At 37.1% G+C, this 19,126-nt stretch overlaps 1 protein-coding gene across 1 annotated transcript in view; it reads left to right on the top strand.

Moving 5' to 3' along the window:
- Positions 1 to 15,943, top strand: part of LOC115216821 (39S ribosomal protein L18, mitochondrial) — a 43,944-nt gene extending 28,001 nt beyond the window's left edge. Inside the window, exons 4-6 of the mRNA XM_029786408.2 lie at positions 11,082 to 11,195; positions 13,159 to 13,276; positions 15,735 to 15,943. Coding sequence (XP_029642268.1) covers positions 11,082 to 11,195; positions 13,159 to 13,276; positions 15,735 to 15,881 — 379 coding nt within the window. The 3' untranslated portion in view covers positions 15,882 to 15,943. The remainder of the gene's footprint in view (positions 1 to 11,081; positions 11,196 to 13,158; positions 13,277 to 15,734) is intronic.
- The last annotated feature ends 3,183 nt before the right edge of the window (positions 15,944 to 19,126 follow it).

Below are 19,126 nucleotides of genomic sequence, written 5' to 3'. Positions count from 1 at the left end.
ACTTAGCTTTCACATTTGTCTTTTCTCTTTTATTTGTTTCAGTCAAGGGGCATCGCCTTGAACAATTTTTAGTTGAAATGTATTGATCCCAGTATTTTTTTTTTTTTAAAGTCTGGTACTTAATCTATCAGTTTTTTTTGCTGAACTGCTAAGTTTCATGTGAACACACCAGCACTGGTTGTCAAGTGGTGGTAGAGGGACAAAGACACACACACATATATTTACAACCATCTTCTTTCAGTTTCCATCTACTAAATTCACTCAGAAGGCTTTGGTCTGCCTGAGACTATGGTAAAAGACACTTGCCCAAGGTGCCACACAGTGGCACTGAACCCCGAATCGTATGGTTCGGAAGCAAACTTCTTACCACACAACCATACCTGCACCTATTGTTCATTTATTCTTTTATTCCTTTGCACCCTTTTAAGGGTTTTAGTTGAAGAAATTCACCCCCAGGATTTATTCTTTGTAAGCCTAGTGCTTGTTCTATTGGTGTCTTTTGCTGAACCGCTAAGTTGGGTGTCAAGTGATGGTGGGGTGGGGGGCAAACACAGACACAAAGATACACACACATAAATATACATACATATATATATATATATATACAACAGGCTTCTTTCAGTTTCCATCTATCAAATCCACTCAAGGCTTTGGTCAGCTTGAGACTATAGTAGAAGCCACTTACTCAAGTTTCCATGCTGTGGGACTGAACCTGGAGCCATGTGGTTGGGAAGCAAGCTTTTTATCTCACAGCCAGCCTGCATCTATTGTTCATATAGGTTTTTATTCTTTTACTTGTTTCAGACATTTGACTGTGGCCATGCCGGAGCGTATTTGTTCACTTTCATAACAATTAAGTCTCACTATTACTCTACCCTTAACCTTTTAACATGTAAACTAGTCACATCTACCCAAAATATTCTTGTTTTATGTCCAAACCAGTCTGATCAGGTCTCTCACACCTACCTTACAATGTCAATCAAAAAATAATCACATTATTGAAATCATGCATTATTTACATTTTGACGGATTTTGACCTCAATCTTGTTTGTTGTTAACACAGCGTTTCAGCTGTTATACCCTCCAACTTTCATCAGGTGTCTTGGGGAAATATCGAACCTGGGTTTTCATTCCCAAGGTATTTTTCAATGTTATTATTATTTTATTATTATTATTCAGGTCACTGCCTAGAATCGAACTCGGAATCTTGGGGTCTGTAGCCTGTGTTCTTAACCCCAAGATTCTGAGTTCGATTCCAGGCAGTGACCTGAATAATAATAATAATAACAACAACAACATAGAAAGATATTTTAGGAATGTGAACCCAGGTTCGATATTTCCCCAAGATACCTGATGAAGGCTGGAGGGTATATCAGCTGAAACGTTGTGTTAACAACAAACAAGATGAGGACAAAATCCGTCAAAATGTAAATAATGTACCTAATTCCTCATCTCTTAAATATAGAACTGCAAGATTATACATGATTAACTCAAAACAATGTGAATGAACAAGCATTACATTTGACTGAGCAACCTGAATGCTAAAAGGTTAATACTGTATCACATTTTTACCAAACTATTAACACTATTCCACTTCCCATTACTCAGCTGTGAATACTGTTCTAGATTTCTTTATATTATACCCAGCAATATTCTATTTTAGTCAACTGTTTGTTAAAACTCTAATATTTTTCTTGTTCTGTTATCATTAACACTGTGTCACTGTTACCATTAATACTGCTACACTCTCTTTACTGTTACCATTAACACAGTAACAACACGGTGAGCTGGCAGATTTGTTAGCACACTGGGCAAAATGCTTAGTGGTATTTCGTCTGCCGTTACATTCTGAGTTAAAATTCTGCCGAGGACGACTTTGCCTTTCATCCTTTCGGGGTCGATAAATTAAGTACCAGTTATGCACTGGGGTCGACGTAATCGACTTAACCCCTTTGTCTGTCCTTGTTTGTCGCCTCTATGTTTAGCCCCTTGTGGGCAATAAAGAAATAAGTAACACTGTCCTTACTGTTACGGTTAATGTTGTACCACTGCCTTTACAGTTACTGTTTTTACTGTTGTCATCAACACTGTAATACCTTCTTCATTGTTACTGTTAATATTCTTTTCTACTCTAGGCACAAGGCCCGAAATGTTTGAGGAGGGGGCCAGTTGATTAGATCGACCCCAGTATGCAACTGGTACTTAATTTATCGACCTCAAAAGGATGAAAGGCAAAGTCGACCTTGGCAGAATTTGAACTCAGAATGTAAAGACAAACGAAATACTGCTAAGCATTTCGCCTGGCATGCTAATTTTTCTGCCAGCTCGCTGCCTTCTGTTAGTGTTAATATTGTCTTAACATTGTTCCACTATCTTCAGTTTTCATTAACACTGTGCTACTGCTGTTACTCTGATGTTAATTCTGTAATTACCTCTGCCAAGGAAGGAGGTTATGTTTTCAACAGCATTGGTTTGTCCGTCTGTGTGCAAAATAACTCAAAAAGTTGTGAACAGTATTTGATGAAACTTGCAGGAAAAGTTGGTAATGACACATGGAACAGATGATGGAATTTTGGTAGTGATCCGGGAATATTTATGGATTCTTGAAGGATTTTTCATTTGTTATATTTACTTTACATGAAGTATTACAATGTTACGTTCTTTGATTATCTCCCTTGAAAACATGTTCATCGTTTCAACGTAACCTATGGTGGCATTGCTGTTTTCAAAGTTTATTTTTGTTTCTCTATTAGTAATTTTATGCGTGTATCTATCTTAAAATGAGCTGCTTGGCGGAGGTCTGCAGACGAGGGCATGACAAGCCTTGACTATTGGGATCGACTCAAAAAGCTCAGGCTTTACTCCCTCCACCACTGCTGTGAGCTCTATATCATCTGTATGATGTGGAAAATATTCCATCAACATTGCCTATCTTTAAAATTCGTCTGAGGCTTGGCCCCCGTGCCATCTGTCCACTACAGAAATGTTCGTGTCATATCACAACACTATGACAGAACTATTTCACCTCAATTGACTCTGCTCTTGTCAACATTGTGCCAGACACACATAAAGGAGGAAAGTGACTTCATGGCATTCAAACAATCCCTAGATGATTATCCTAACAAATTCCAGATAAACCACCCACACCCAGATATGACTTTGAAAACAACAACCCTCTGCTTGAATGGGCTACGGTTCCCCAGAGCTGACTGTGTATCTTTTCCAGGTGGTGGTATTAAATTAGACATAACCTGAGTCAACTTCGGCTGAAATTTATCTAAGTAATCTAATCTATGCTGTAACCTTTTAATCAAAGCATGACAACGTGGGTAGAGGCTGATATCTTAACATTTCTGATGGTCTTAAGTATAAAAAAAAATTATTAAAGATTTATTTAGAACTACATTCAGAGTATGTCTATGAGCTATTGTGTTTAGACTGGGTTTCTATCCTCAAACTGTTCCATTTTGTAGATGCAATTTTTTTTTTTAATAAAGCACTCCGAAATTAGAACAATCAAAAACCTGCGTTAATCTTGGTCCCATGAGTATCAAATAATGGATTTTCAACTGTGTAAAGAAACTGATTGTGATGATTGTAGTTTTGACGGTGATTATGGTGATTGACGATGGTCGGTGGTTATAATGGTGACAGGAGCAGTGTGATGGTGGTAATAGTGGTGTTGATGATAGTGTTAGCTGTGTGATGGTGGTATTGTAGTGGTTATACTGGTTGTGGTGGTGAAAGTGACTGTCAAGATAACCATCATAATAACGTTGATGGCAGTGTATGTGGTTGAAGTGGAAGCAATGACAATACTGCTGATGATGTTAGTGGTTGTGGTGGTGATAGTGGTAAGATAGTTGTGATTGTTATTGGTGGTAGTGGTGGTGGTCGTTGTCATAGTGCTGGTTTGGCTGAGGTCTACACTCTCTGAGTGCTTTTCTAGTTCCTTCTGTTATTGTTTCTCTAGTGACTCCTGTTTTCTCTTTTTCACTTTCCATATTTTTAATAATCAGTAATATTTGTTTAAATATTCACTATATTTCTTCATTTCATGTGCTAGGAGTCAACAAAATGTTTCTATGTATTCACTCCTCATATTATAAATAGCAGCTAAATCTTACTCCATCCATTGTTGAAGTCTTAAAAACCATAGGATGTCCTGTATGACATTATCCAGAATATGCTATGCCTGAACAATATGATGGAAAGCTCAATGCTGGGATGCCCAGTACTGGCTGACTTGGGGCTAAGCAACAATAACTTCATTTCTTACGTCTAAGTTGTTCTCTATTTTGTAAATGTTTGTTCTTGGTTGTAGAAAATTAATCATATCTATTTACAACTAATATTCTACACCCTCTTTGATATCTCATTATTTACTTCTTGTACCTATGTATCAGGCTGAGTAAAAAGTAAGCAATGTTTTGAAACATGAAATTCATTGCAATATATTCCAACAGTGCAGAAATTTTATTCATCAAAGTAAGTATTATTACAATCAAGACATTTTTGCCAATGAGTTACAAGTTTGTTTATTCTGGTAACATAAAAAACTGGAGTTCTGGAGCTGACGAACTCTTTGAATGTACTTTCAGCATTGGTTTGATTTTTGAATTCCTTCTCTCGCAGGAAACCATCAAGGTGCTTGAAAAAGTGGTAGTTAGTAGGAGAAAGATCTGGGAAATAAGCTAGGTGGAGAAGAACTTCGTAGCCAAGTTCCCTCGACTTCTGGAGTGTCGTTAGTGAAACGTGTGGTTGAGCATTGTCATGAAGAATGATTGACCCTCTTCTGTTGACCTGCCTGGGATGGAGGAGTAGCAGTTTTTCATTCATTTTGGCAATTTCATGGCAATATGTTTCTGCAGTGATGGTTTTTCTGGGTTTCAAGAAGTTATAGTGGACGAGCCCAGCAATATGGTTAAGAAATGGATTGGTCTGGTTACAGAGAAGAAGCAATGAGCAAATTTCATATCTGTGCATTTTCTGATTTTCATTCAAATTGTCGAGCTTTTTACCAGCATCGCCTTACCACCTGTGCCGTTGGCATGTGTAAAAAATTTGAGCGAGGTCGTTGCCAGTACTGCCTGTCTGGCCCAAAAAATTCAAGTGAGGTCGTTGCCAGTACCGCCTGACTGGCCCATGTGTAAAAATTCGAGCATGGTCATTGCCAGTACGGCCTGACTAGCCCCTGTACCTGTTGCACGTAAAAGCACCCACTACACTCTCGGAATGGTTGGCGTTAGGAAGGGCATCAAGCTGTAGAAACTCTGCCAGATCAAAACTGGAGCTTGGTGCAGCCATCTGGTTTGCCAGCCCACAGTCAAACCGTCCAATCCATGCTAGCATGGAAAGCGGATGTTAAACGATGATGATGATGATGCAAATGGTTGGAGACAGTTTTCTGGCTAACTCAAAGTTCTTTTACCAGTTCTCAAGAGGTTTTATGTAGATCTTTCTCGATGACAGATGGACGTTCACTATGCTCATGATCTTCAAGGCTCAGGTTGCCACTGCAAAATTGTTTAAACTATTTTAGAGCTAACCACTCTCTGGTCATTTCCTCACAAAATTTTTTTTGATATCTTGAGCAGTTTCAGCTGCTTTACATCCTTTTTGTGAAGTTGAAAAGCAAAACTGCTCGAATATCACACTTTGACAGTTCTATTTCAAATGATTGTAAACAATGGTGAAAAAAATATCAATGTTAATTTATTTATGCATTTGGGCAAGTCTATGTCTGTATTATCAGACAATTGCAAATATTATTTTCAAAAAATTCAAAACTCTGCAAAATCCAGTACAAATTCTTCATAGTTCAAAACATTGCTTACTTTTTACTCAACCTGATAGCAAGTGTTGAATCCTTCATATTTTTTTCTTTGTTTATATATTATCCGGTTTCTTTTTTTTTTTTTTTTTTTGCTCCTCTGTTCAGCTGTATGCCGGTGTCCATTTACCAAATAACACCATTTCCTCTGCTTTTGGCAATGCATATCCTTTCTGTTATATAGTATTACTATATTTATTTACCCTACTTGCCTCCCTCCCCTACCTGTTATTTTCTCTCTGTGGTTTTTCTATTTTTTCCATAAGGAACATTTCAGCTACATTCTTTTATATTTATAGTTATGTCTTGTTATTATTAACCTCATCGCTCAACGTCTCAGCATCATTTCTTACTCTGCAATCACCTAGTCTGTAGCATTTTCCAAACTTTCACCAGCCACACATGCATGCACACACACACACAACACACACACACACACACACACACACACCACACACACACACACACTCTCTCTCTCTCTCTCTCTCTCTCTCTCTCTCTGTGTTTCTCTCCTTCCCTAAGTTGACTTCCTTAACCTTTTCACGTCCTCCCTCTGATCTCTCCATATAAAAAATATCTGCTATGAAACACCAGCTTTCCCACTTATGCATTTCAAATGTCTGTTGGTTTTTTTATCCTCTATCTTCCTACTATCAGAACACTAAATTAAGACATTTCTCCAAAAGAACTATTGACGTCAGTTCTTTAGTTCGTTTTTAGCCATCACAGCTAAAGCCATGCTATAGTTAAAAATAATATTGTTTTTACAAAAAGTTATTGGTGTAAGTCTGTACATGTTATTTATAATGTTAGCAAATGAGTTTGTGAAATTGCTGCAAAAGAAGAACAAAAAGAAGAGGAAATCTATAATAGTCTTCTCACTGTAGAACTTATGGCAGCTGTCTAAAGATTCCTCATAGTTTGTTTGTGATTCACTATTTATAGCTTTGGTTACTAAGAATGAAGGTGTTAATATTGGCTTTCATGTGGCTGCTTTTGGATATTGTATCAGAAAGCTTTCTTTCTTCCATGTAACTCTAGGTTATTGAGTGATCAGCCATTTACAGTTTTTAAGAATAATACCATTCATTTCATCCACTTCTTTCTCTTTCAGCATCTTGATTATTAAAGTTATCTCTTTCATTATTGTAGCTGTCCATTTTAGTAAAACACTTTCCTTTTTTTTCATTTATAACTGACTATACTTTGTTACTAAACTCTTGATTGCGTGTGTTTGTGTGTGTGAGTGTGTTAGCTTTGATAAAGTTTAGATTTTTTTTCATTGACTTTTTCGTTTCCTCCATTTGCACAACTTCAGCTGCAGTGATAATCTTAACATTCCCACCTCCAATATCCCATCTCACTTATTATCATTCTTGATGTCTAGACAGCTTCTAATTGCAGATGTGCTTCTACTCGGCTGCAAATGGAAAGGTATCTGGTGTGTTATTTGTTCATGCCTGTCTAAAAAGTAATAGCTAATGGCAGATTTCTGCTGGAATATAAAACTAAAAAAAAAAATTATGTTTCTTGTATTTTTGATCTTTGACCTCCAAATATTGTGATATATATTCTTGATGGAAAGCTCACAATATTATTTCATAATTCCTTATTACTATACTTTGGATAAGAAGTGGAGTTGCACAAATCAACCTCCTTGTACTTGAATGACTAACTGAAGGTTAGTGTTAAGTTCTAGTTTTGTTGTTTTGAGATGTCTTCCCTTGGATAGACTGGCCAGTCTATCTTTGACAACATTCACAGATGATTTAGTACCTATTCCAACTTCTAAGTGAAATGTAGAATATAGAAATGAATGTCCTAGTCTCTCCCTCCTCCTCCCCCTCTCCGCTATCTCTCCCTCTCTTTCTCCCCCCCTCTCTCACACACACAGCAAATTGCCTGCAGTAGAATTGAACCTGAGATCCATGATCACCTCATCCATTTGCCAATGTAGAGTTTGTTTGTGAAGATTTGAAAGGAGCTCCTCTAACAAGTGTAACGGTTGGCCTCAGGCCAACCTTGATCATGCAGGTACTTGGATGATTGCCCTACAGCATGACTTACAAATCCATTTTCCCTGTTCGCTATACCTGCCTGTGGACTGTACTGCACACTCTGACGTACAATGATGTATGGGGTGCAGCAGAACAATCTGAACGTATTACATTCTCTCCACTTTGTAGTCTATTCCTGTATACTCATAGATTCTGGTGGCAGCCATAGTAAAGGAGATGAGGTGTAGTTAGTAAGAGCATAACAGTTGCACAGAGGACTTCTCCGTGGTTAGTCGACCTATCTTAAAAGTAGTTGACTTACAAGTATAACGTAAAAGTCATTGTTTAGAGCCAGAGTAAGCCTGATTGAGGTCAGTGTTCAAAAGCATTCTTGCTATGACCATGCCATCTTTGAGGATATATAAGGCTACATTATCTAATGTGTTCTCTCCTTATTTGAGATGTTAGGGTATAATTTTAGGGTGATTTGGCTGTTGTTTCTAGCTGATTTAGTTAAATGTGGGGAGGGGTCCTCTCTTTTATGAAGGTTAGAAAAGGAATAAAATACAGTACATGATGGGAAACACAGACAAGGACAAATTCTTAATAGCCTTAAAAATGTTTTAGAATAGGATGGTAACATGTTGGCTCTCTCATCATCCTACAGATCCTAACTAAAGGTCATTATCTTATTATATTACTAAAATATGAAAGGGAATTACTTCTTTCAGATATAATTCTTAAACAATTAATACTGAAAATAAACCACAAGTATAAACTTGACAAATTAAACATAGTTTGTTACATTGACCTATTTTCTATTTTACACTGCATCTATTAAACATGTCTAATTAAGTATTAGTAATTAGCGTTTCATGAAAAAGAGAGTTGGAGCCAATAAGGGTATTGTTGAGACAAAACAAATAAGATTTCTCTTTGAAGTTTCTAAGTATATTAAATGGATATCTTTCTAAATTAGAAATCCACCATTGTCTACTCGTGTCCTTAATTGTATTCCTTTATTCTTTTGCTGGTTTTAGTCATTGGACTAAAGCCATGCTGGGGTATTCCCTTCAAGGACATTTTATTGTTCATATTACCTCAGTATTTATTTCAGTTTAATACTGACTTCAGTGGCCTCTATTGAATTACTGACTTACTGTATTGATATAAAGGAATGCAGTGGTGGTGGTAGTGATACTATTATTTAGTTCAAAATTCCGCCAAGGTCGACTTTGCCTTTCATCCTTTCGGGGTCGATTAAATAAGTACCAGTTACGCACTGGGTCGATGTAATTGACTTAATCCCTCTGTCTGTCCTTGTTTGTCCCCTCTATATTTAGCCCCCTGTGGGCAATAAAGAAATAGATACTATTATTTAGTGCTAATCTTCCATGCTGGCTTGGATTGGGTGGCTCAACAGGATTGGATGAGCCAGAAGACTGCATTGAGCTCCAGTGTCTGCTTTGCCATAGTTTCTATGACTAGATGCCCTTCCTATTGTCAACTACTTTACAGAGTGGACTGGGTGCTTTTTTTATACATAGTACCAGCACTAATGAAAGTCAAGATAATCCCCTTAACTGAGTGGGGAAGTGTAGTAGAGAGGAAGTGGCTTTATACCAGATGTTGAGAGGTTAAAGTATTATAGAGGGGTCAGGAACAGGTGTCTTGCTGTAGAGGAGACACATGGCTACCCTAGCAAATAGAGAGATAAAGATGGTGGCAGTGAAGTGTCAGGATGTACTCTCAAGGTACAGGAAGGTGAAAATAAGAGAGAAAGGGGACAGGGTTGGAAAGGGTGGATAGGGTTAAATGCAGCAAGAGTAGAGGTGTGGCTGAATCTTATGTCAAAAGATTGATAAACTAAAATCAGACTGAAATGAAATAACTACCAGGATCAATAGAAAGAGCTAAATTGCTGAAAGTGGTGGTGTTCAATGATAAAATCCAGTAAAAGACTCAAGTCTTTATCATTTCTTCAGTAAATGTTTTTGGGTTATAAATGGAACGTGTAGCTTATTCAGCCTTCAAGGAATCCTGTTTAGATGGGATTCTGTTTAATCTCACATAGAACAGTTTAATCTTTGGTACTGATCTGTTTATTGTTTACTTCTGTTTACTGTTTCTTAGTATTCTCCAGATAAAGTGATATAGTTCAAATTATTTATCATAGAGGAATTCGTTTTATTCCATTTTTTGTTTTGTAATTTTTTAACATGATAGATTCAGCAATATTTTCTTACATGTAAATTCCAAAGCATCTTCTGTTTCTAACTAGAAGATGCTTAACAGCAATGTTACTGGTTGAGACACAGATATTTGACAAGAACATGAATGAAATGACAGACCAGTTCTTGACAGAAATGTCGTTGATGTGACATACACTTTGTAGAATTGTTATTGAAATAGTATGTATTGATGTGTGTAACTGATGCAATATATTTGGCCTTGGTATGACAGGCTTGAAATCAAAATGTAATTTTTGACAACAGCATTTAATCATTTTTGTTTATTTCCCATTTGTATACTTTAGTTTTTGATGATTTATAACAGTTATCACTCACATATGAAATCAGTGTTCCTACTGGTAATCTAAAATATACCAAAACCTCTTGCTCTCATGTTTATACAACATTCTGGTTAAAAATTGGTATTCTACAGTCAGTTGATCCAGTAGGCAGGGCCTCATATCAGTGAGGTGGGGAGAGTGCAATGTTACTGGTGAGCTGTAAAGGCAGCAAAAGGGCACACATTCTCTCCTGGTGACCTGTGAAACCAACTAGTATCCAGTATGTGGAGTTTTTGATTGACAGCACTTGCACAAGCAGGTTGTTTCCAAGTTTCAGCATAGAATTATATTGTATTAAACAAGCAAAAGGTAATGGCTACTCATCATCATCATCATCATTTAACGTCCATTTTCCATGCTAGCATGGGTTGGGCGGTTCAACTGGGGTCTGGGAAGCCAGAAGGCTGTACCAGGCTCCAGTCTGGTCTGGCAGTGCTTCTACAGCTAGATGCCCTTCCTAACGCCAACCACTCCGTGAGTGTAGTGGGTGCTTTTTACATGCCACTGGCACAGGTATCACAACTACAATTTCCATTTGATTTTTTGATGTTGGTGTACTTGACTCAGAAATTCTAAAAATCTCTTTGTAGAATACTGAAAGTCTAGAACAATGAATCGTATGAAAGTTAAGATAAATATTTAATATGTGATGTATATAATACTTTCTTATCATTTTCAGAATAATTTTTGCAAGGAGAAATTGGAATCTTGATTCTTACATCCTGCATTCTTCTGGTAATATTGTTGTATCAGCATCAACCAAAGAATGGCCAATTAAAAAGTTTCTTTATAGGTGAATATTTGTAGAATTTTCATTTTCACTTCATGTTGTTATTATTATTGTTATTATTATTATTATTATTATTATCATCATTGTTATTGTTGTTATTGTTATTGTTATTATTATTATTATTATTATTATAATAATAATATGTTGAAGAAAATCTTCAATTCTTATGACTTATATCTTTTCTCGTATTTTTATTATAGCTGTACCACTAAGTATTAGCTTCATATGAAAGCTCATGACAGAAATACATTATAACATACAGCATTCTGTATATGGAAATGTTATTCCATGGCAGAGAATATCTGAGTTTTTCTTTTTAATAAATAAATAATTATTTAATACTTTTTCATGTGTGTTGTAAGTTTTAGAGAGAAAAATTCAATCTTATCCTTTTAGATTTTTTTTATGGTGAAGAAGTTATTTAACATCTGGCTTCCATGCTGGCTTAGGTTGGACAATTTATCAGGATCTGATAAGTAAGAGGACTACTTCATGTATTAAGTTTATTGGCCGAATATGAACAAGCAAATTGAGAGACTGGTAAAATAGTGTAGGAGATGTGCTATGGCAGCAAAGGCGCCCCAGTGCAGATTCAACCGTGGCCAAAAATGGATTCGGCATGGTCTAGACTGCATGTGGATTTCGCAGTACCAATAAATGGCTCTCATTATATCACCGTGGTGGATAGCTATTCCAAATGGCCTGAAGTGTGTAAATATTCAAGGCCAACCACAAGTGTAACGATTGACTTCTTGGAAGAATTATTTGCTCGTTATGGGGTGCCAGATACGATCGTATCAGATAATGGTACACAATTCACGGCGAAGGAGTTCAAAAGATTCTGTAAGTCGGTTCAAATGAAGCATGTGTTAACTCCGCCATACCATCCAAGGTCAAATGGGTTAGTGGAAAGATTCGTCGACACATTCAAGAGAGCTTTAAGAAAGAGCAGATGGGAAACCTTTGAAGATACAAAGATGACAAAGTTTTTGCTGGTCTATATAATAACACTGAATCCAAATGCAGAGTCAGGTAGGTCACCTGCAGATTTGATGTTTTCCAGAAAAATTCATTCTATTTTTGATAAATTGTTGCTGAACCTATATGAACAGAAAATAGAAAATTCGGAAAGAAGAACAACATTTTTTTAAAAAAAAGATATACCAAAAATCAAGAGAGGCAAGAGAAACCAATGGATATATGGTATGATTCGAAAACCTACAGAAGTGATGGAAATTAACACTAAGAGAATGCCAGTTTCTCACCAAAGAAATAAAATTGATAAATTTGGGTTTAGAAAAAAAATCTCTCTCAAAAGGGGGAGGTGTTGGGTGAATGCTCTCAGACGATAATTATTCTAGTCCAATATATATAAATAGTGGATGTGATAGCTAGACGAGAAGCGTCATGTAAAGCAAGCCGGAGCCGTCGGTAGACTAGATGTTGAGTTTTGTTGAGTCGAGTCCTCAGAAGTGAGAGTTCAGTAGTTGAGTAGAGGTACGTTATTGGCAAAGGCATGCCATCCGAACGTGCGATATAACACCTGTGTAGCTCCTATGAGTAAAAGCAGAAGAAAGAGTGGGTAATGGTCTTATGCCCATGGATTAGGAAAGGTATACAAGAGAAGAGAATTGAGAAGTATGGCATGGAACAAAGGAGTGAAAAGGAATTAATAGCAGGGTGGAGAGGGAGAGGAAGAGAGTTGAAAAGATGATGGGGTGGATCATGTAAGTAGTGGTAAGGAGAGCATTTTTGAGAAGAATACCACATTATATGAAATGGTTTCTATCTTTCTTTTAATTAAGGATTAATATTATAGTCTATCTTATTATTCTTAAACCTTACCATATTGTAATCTTCCTATCATTCACTACTGACAATAATAAATGGATAAATGCTCTTAGGCAAGCATATACATGAATGAAACTTAGATATATTGACAAACAAAATTAATATTATTTTATAGTTGCCGTGACATCACAGCTGCAAAATGTATTGGAACTATTTTAGCTCTGAGATGTCTTGAAGCTGGAATTACACATGTCTTTTATGATGACATGCTACATGAGAAAAATTCCAAAAAGGTACAGTTGTTTTATTAGTTTCTTGTCTTAGATTCATTGACAGTGTATAATATTAAAAGTCTATCAGATTAATGTGATCTGGTCTAAAACACTGTAGATTCATGGTTTGTGTGTTGATCATCGTCATCATCATCATCATCATTTAATGTCTGCTTTCCATGCTAGCATGGGTTGGACGATTTGACTGAGGACTGGCGAACCAGATGACTGCGCCATGCTCCAATCTGATCTGGCAGAGTTTCTACAGCTGGATGCCCTTCCTAATGCCAACCACTCTGAGAGTGTAGTGGGTGCTTTTACGTACCACCGGCACGAGGGCCAGTTTGGCGGTACTGACAAAGGCCATGCTCAAAATGGTGTCTTTTACATGCCACCTGCACAGGAGTCAGTCCAGCAGCACTGGCAATGATCACGCTCAAGTGGTGCTTTTTACGTGCCACTGGCACGGAAGCCAGACAGCTGCTCTGGCAGTGATCCTGCTCGGATGGAGCTGTTAGCTCTCCACTGGCATGGGTGCCAGCCATCGAATTTAGTTCAATTTCGATTTTAAGCAAATGTTTGCATTTAAGTGATCTTCGTGCTGGTGGCATGTAAAATGTACCAATCCAATCGTGGCCATTGCCAGCCTCGCCTGGCACCTGTGCAGGTGACACGTAAAAAGCACCCACTACACTCATGGAGTGGTTGGCGTTAGGAAGGGCATCCAGCTGTAGAAACACTGCCAGATCAGACTGGAGCCTGGTGCAGCCTTCTGGCTTCCCGGATCCCCGGTCAAACCGTCCAACCCATGCTAGCATGGAGAACGGACGTTAAACGATGATGATGATGATGATGATGATTTTTATATGGCATTTAGAAATGAATGTAAAAGACTTTTAAAATCTAGACTGCACTTGAGTAGTACCAGAGATTGTGAATCGTGGAGATCTATCTCAGCTATAATTCAATGTATTTCTAACTGACTTCTAGAGAACACATGTGGGATAACTATACATACATGTAGCTGCACACATTCTTCCTGTGATTGCAAATCAAATGAGCCTACTAATGAATGGAAAACACTTCAAAATAAACACCATTTGTATACATGATTCAGTCATTGTTTGTATGTCCACTTTTCCATACTGTTATAAGTTAGCTGAAACTTCTTGCGGCAGTATTCTGTGGCTGGATGCCCTTTCTGAAGCTAACCTTAACTCTGCAAGTAGGTACTTTGATCTACATCGTTGTGCATTGGGCTACTGCCCATACAGGATCAGTGTGAAGATATGCAGAAGCAAACATATACACACATATAATGAATGAGGGAAACAGAAAATGGATTTAGCAAGAATCTTTATTCAGCACAACAGTCGTTTTAACTCATCTTGCATCTGTCCCTTGTGGGTGGAATATAGTACATCTAGTTGTGTTGCAGCCATTATTGCAGGCTGTGTCTTGTCAGGTATCTAATGTAAATAAGATATGCTACTACATATACTGAGAATCGACTGGCATGTTGTTGTTGCCAGTAGTGTGTTGGCTACACTGGCATAAGATGGAAGTGGTCTAATCAGCATATACCCAAAGTCCAAATAATTACCTTTACACACACACACACACACTCTTCCTAAGCATATGGTTTTGGGCTCAGTCTTGCTGCATGGCACCTTGCTAAATGTCTTTTACTATGGTCCTGCCATCCTGCACTTATTTCTATCTATCTATCTATCTACCTGCCCACCCATTATCATCATTTTAGCATCTACTTTTCCATACTCGCATGAGCTGCATTGAAATTTATTGAAGCAGATTTTTCTATGGTCAGATGCCCTTCCTGTTACTAATGCTCATCTGTTCCCAAGTAAGGTAATATTTTCTCATCACTGGACATGTTTTCACAGAATATTGGAAACAAAGGACACTGCATGATGGTGACACTTATTTACAATTATTACATGATGTCAAGACAAGGAGATAGTAACATGCACAAACATGCTCAAACACACACACACACACACATATATATATATATATATATATATATATTAGTCTTTTTTTCAGTTTCTATCTACCAAATCCACCCACAAGGCTTTGGTCATCCCAGGGTTGGAATTGAAGGTGCCATGCAGTGGAACTCAACCTGAAACCATGTGGTTGGGAAGCAAACTTCTTACCATACAGCCACGTCTTTATTTATAAAAATACACACACACACTCACTCTCTCCCCTTCCCCCTCTTCCTTTCATTCATTCATTCATTTCTTTTCTTTCTTTCTTTTCGGAAGGTGATATCTTTTACATTTTCTACCTCCTTATAGTTTGTGTGTAATTAAAAAAAGAACATGCATAAATGTATAAAAATGAATGTATTTTCTCATGGAAATTTTTGTCTGAATTGTCTCAGTTTGTAAAACTTTACAGCTTGATGACTCAGTGAGTCAAGCACCAGATTAAAATGTATTGTTTTCTTCTTCAGCTTCAAGCCTTTTTAACAGCAGTACAACAAAATAACCTGATACTTAAAGAACCTACTGAGAAAATCTTCCCCATAATTCCTGGCATTGACTATGATAGCTACCATCGTATTGAAGATAATAAATGGAGTGATGACATCCAGCATTAATCTATTATTTTTTATTAAATTATTGTGATTAAGTCATTTAATAAAATTGCTTTTTGTTAAAATTTTCTTTGATATTTTTCATTATATTTATATTACTTACAACAACATTTTAAAATCTAATAAGCATATATGAGTTTTGATCTGAAATTAATGTGAAAATGGGTATAACTATTAAATGACACAGGTCATTCAAGGTGCACATGTGTATATCTTTTGCCATCATTTTCTCTTTCTCTCTCCTCTCTCTCTTTTCCAACTGGGGTTAACCTTCTATCTCTTCTACTGTAAGACATCTGTTTTTGTCCTACTGTCATTGTCTAACCTTTTAGAATTCAAACTGGCCTTATCCAACCAAACTGTTCTATCTGTTTTATGTTCAGACTGGTCAGATCTGGCTTCTCACACTTATCCTACAATGTTATTCTAAAAATAAATAATTACATCATCAAAATCTCCTACCTACAAAATAATGCATGATTAATTCAAAACAATATGAAGGAATAAGCATTACATTTGACTGAAGAATGTGAATGCTAAATGGTTAATCTCTCATCACCTTGCTCAAAGCCATCACCATCAATATTACTACCCTCCCTGTTGCTTAGTTGAGGGTGTCTTGCAAGTTACTTGATGACCCCACTGGTGCTATGTAAAATGCACTTAGTACACTATGTAAAGTGGTGGGCACCACCCATAGAAACCATGTCAAAGCAGACAGTGGAGCTAGATGCAGACCTCAGGCCAGGCAGCTCCTGTTGAACCAACCCATGTAGGTGTGAAGAAGGGGTTACAACAGCACACTTGAAAAACAGGAAGAGTTACTCCACCATTCCACATCATCATTACTAACTCTTCCTGTTTTTCAAGTGTGCCGTTGTACCCCCTTCTTTACACCTACTTTCTCCTCATCTCTGTTATCAAGTCATTGTTTCTGAATATTGTCTTTCATTGAACCAAACTGGTGCAAGTCAGAGCATACCAGATCAGGGGGTTATATGGTGGATGAAGGACTACTGACCAACCCAGTTTGCCAATTGTCTGATTAGGTACTGAAGATGCTTGTGGTCATACATTGACAAAGTGAATGTGGATTTGTTTTCAGATTCTTGTTTGGTCTCTCCCTCCTAATGATTTCTCTAAACATTTTGAGTGTTTCAACATACTACTTGCTTTTCATAATTCAACCACATTCCAGAGAATGAAGGAGAATGACTCCTTTGTTATCCCAATAAACAGTCACCATAACTTTCTGTGTCGGTCACTGGCTCTTGAACTTCTTAGGCCTTGGAGAAGAGGTTTGATACTATTTCATGAACTGAGACTTTGTTTGGGACCATAAAATGTGGTCATGTTTCATTCCCTGTCACTGGTTCAGGAAAAAAAAAATGGGTCTTCATTGGCTTCAAACATTTTCAGCAGATCAGAGACGACTCCTATTCTTCTCTCCTTCAAATCACGTCTCAAGGTACCCACTTTTTTCACACTCTTTCCTATAACCAAGGTCTTCAAATATCTTCTATAATTCATTGTGACCACAGTCCAGTTGTAAAGCAAGCTCATGGATTGTGACTCATCTGTATGCATGAATCAGTTCATCCACTTACTGATGATTCTTGTTAGTGGTCACAGTTCATAGCCTCCAACTACATGGTCTGTCTGGTTTTTCTTTTTTTAAAATTCCTCATCCATCTGTGTACATTGCTCTTGTGGTATCATCACTGTAAACAACCTGTAGCCTTCAGTGGATGTGGAACCTCTCTTTTGACAATAACTCAAGGATAGCAAATTGCTTTTGTATGGAACCCATTACACTGTGTAACATGATTTTTGTCCTCGGGTAGCAACTGTTATTTCCTATTTGCTTACCCTTAGAAAGTATGAAAAATGGTTAATATTTCCTTTAAACTTTGCTTTTGTTACATTTATTCAATCCCCAAAGAATCCCTCTCTACACATGGCTATGACGTTCACCCACTACTCCTGCTCATTATCAGAGATGCACTTATTGTCAGCTACTAAGTGACATGGTCAAGCAATTGACAAGCAAATCTATGATATTAAACAAAATATTTGCTATCATGATATTTATTCTTCAGCAAATCAGTGCTAAATCTCTCTGAAATGTAATGGAAAATAGGTCAGTTTCAAAACATTGATGTCCAGATCACAAAAGCAAAGTTTGCAGGGAATAGCTGTCATTTCCTTTGATTTCTAGATAGATGCATATAGGAAATAACACAGACCAAAAACAAAAATAGATAAATAAAAATTTTATTATACAATATTATTTTCTTTTACGGAGATGTACTCGCATAGCAAGTGATTTGATCTGAGATCGTGTGCTGGAACAAAAACAATTGCAGCGTGGAAGGTGTTTGTAAGCCATTTAAGAAACATACAAAAGCCGATCGATTCACTTCAACATTTAAGTTTAATTTGTCAAAATATTTTCGTCGTGAACAGGTCGTGGATTTTAGCGACGAAAATATTTTGACAAATTAAACTTAAATGTTGAAGTGAATCGAACGGCTTTTGTGTGTTTCTTAAATGGCTTACAAACACCTTCCATGCTGCAATTATTTTCTTTGTGTGAAGTAAAACATGAAGAAACGTCACTCTACTAACATGTGTGATTTGAACAACTTATGTCACTTAAACAAGTTATATTTACTTCTGCATTACTTTTGGGACATTCCTCATCTGTGTGTGTATATATACACAAAACATTATCATCATTATCTAACATTCATCTTTAGTTCACTGGATTTTGTGAGTCTGCATTATGTCCCATGGTGTGTTTTGGAATAGTTTCTATGGCTGGATGCCCTTCTTGTGCCAACAACTTTACAGAGTGTACTGGATATTTTTTCATGGCACCAGTACTACTGAAGTTACCTTTCAACTTGCAAAACTAAGGACTCAAAGTAGAACTTATAACTGAATATAAATAAGAGAGGGTGTGATTATTCTAGGAGGATTAATTGGGAAGAGCAAAGTAAGATGTGAAGAGCAGATTTATAGTGGAGAGAGTAACAGCCAGACACTATTCAGTGGGGTGGGGTGGGAACTGGAAACATGAGAAAAAGAAAGAATTAGTGTTAGGGGTTAGCGAGAAAAGAAGGCATGGCTGTATGGTTAAGCAGTTTACTTCCCAAACACTTAGTTTGAAGGCCCACTGCACAGTATTTTGGGCAAGTGTCTTCTACTATGACCCTGGGTCAACCAAAGCCTTGTGAGTGGATTTG

Source organism: Octopus sinensis, linkage group LG1, assembly GCF_006345805.1.
Source record: "Octopus sinensis linkage group LG1, ASM634580v1, whole genome shotgun sequence".
Lineage (NCBI taxonomy): Eukaryota > Metazoa > Mollusca > Cephalopoda > Octopoda > Octopodidae > Octopus > Octopus sinensis.
This window is presented reverse-complemented; position numbering and strand designations above follow the sequence as displayed.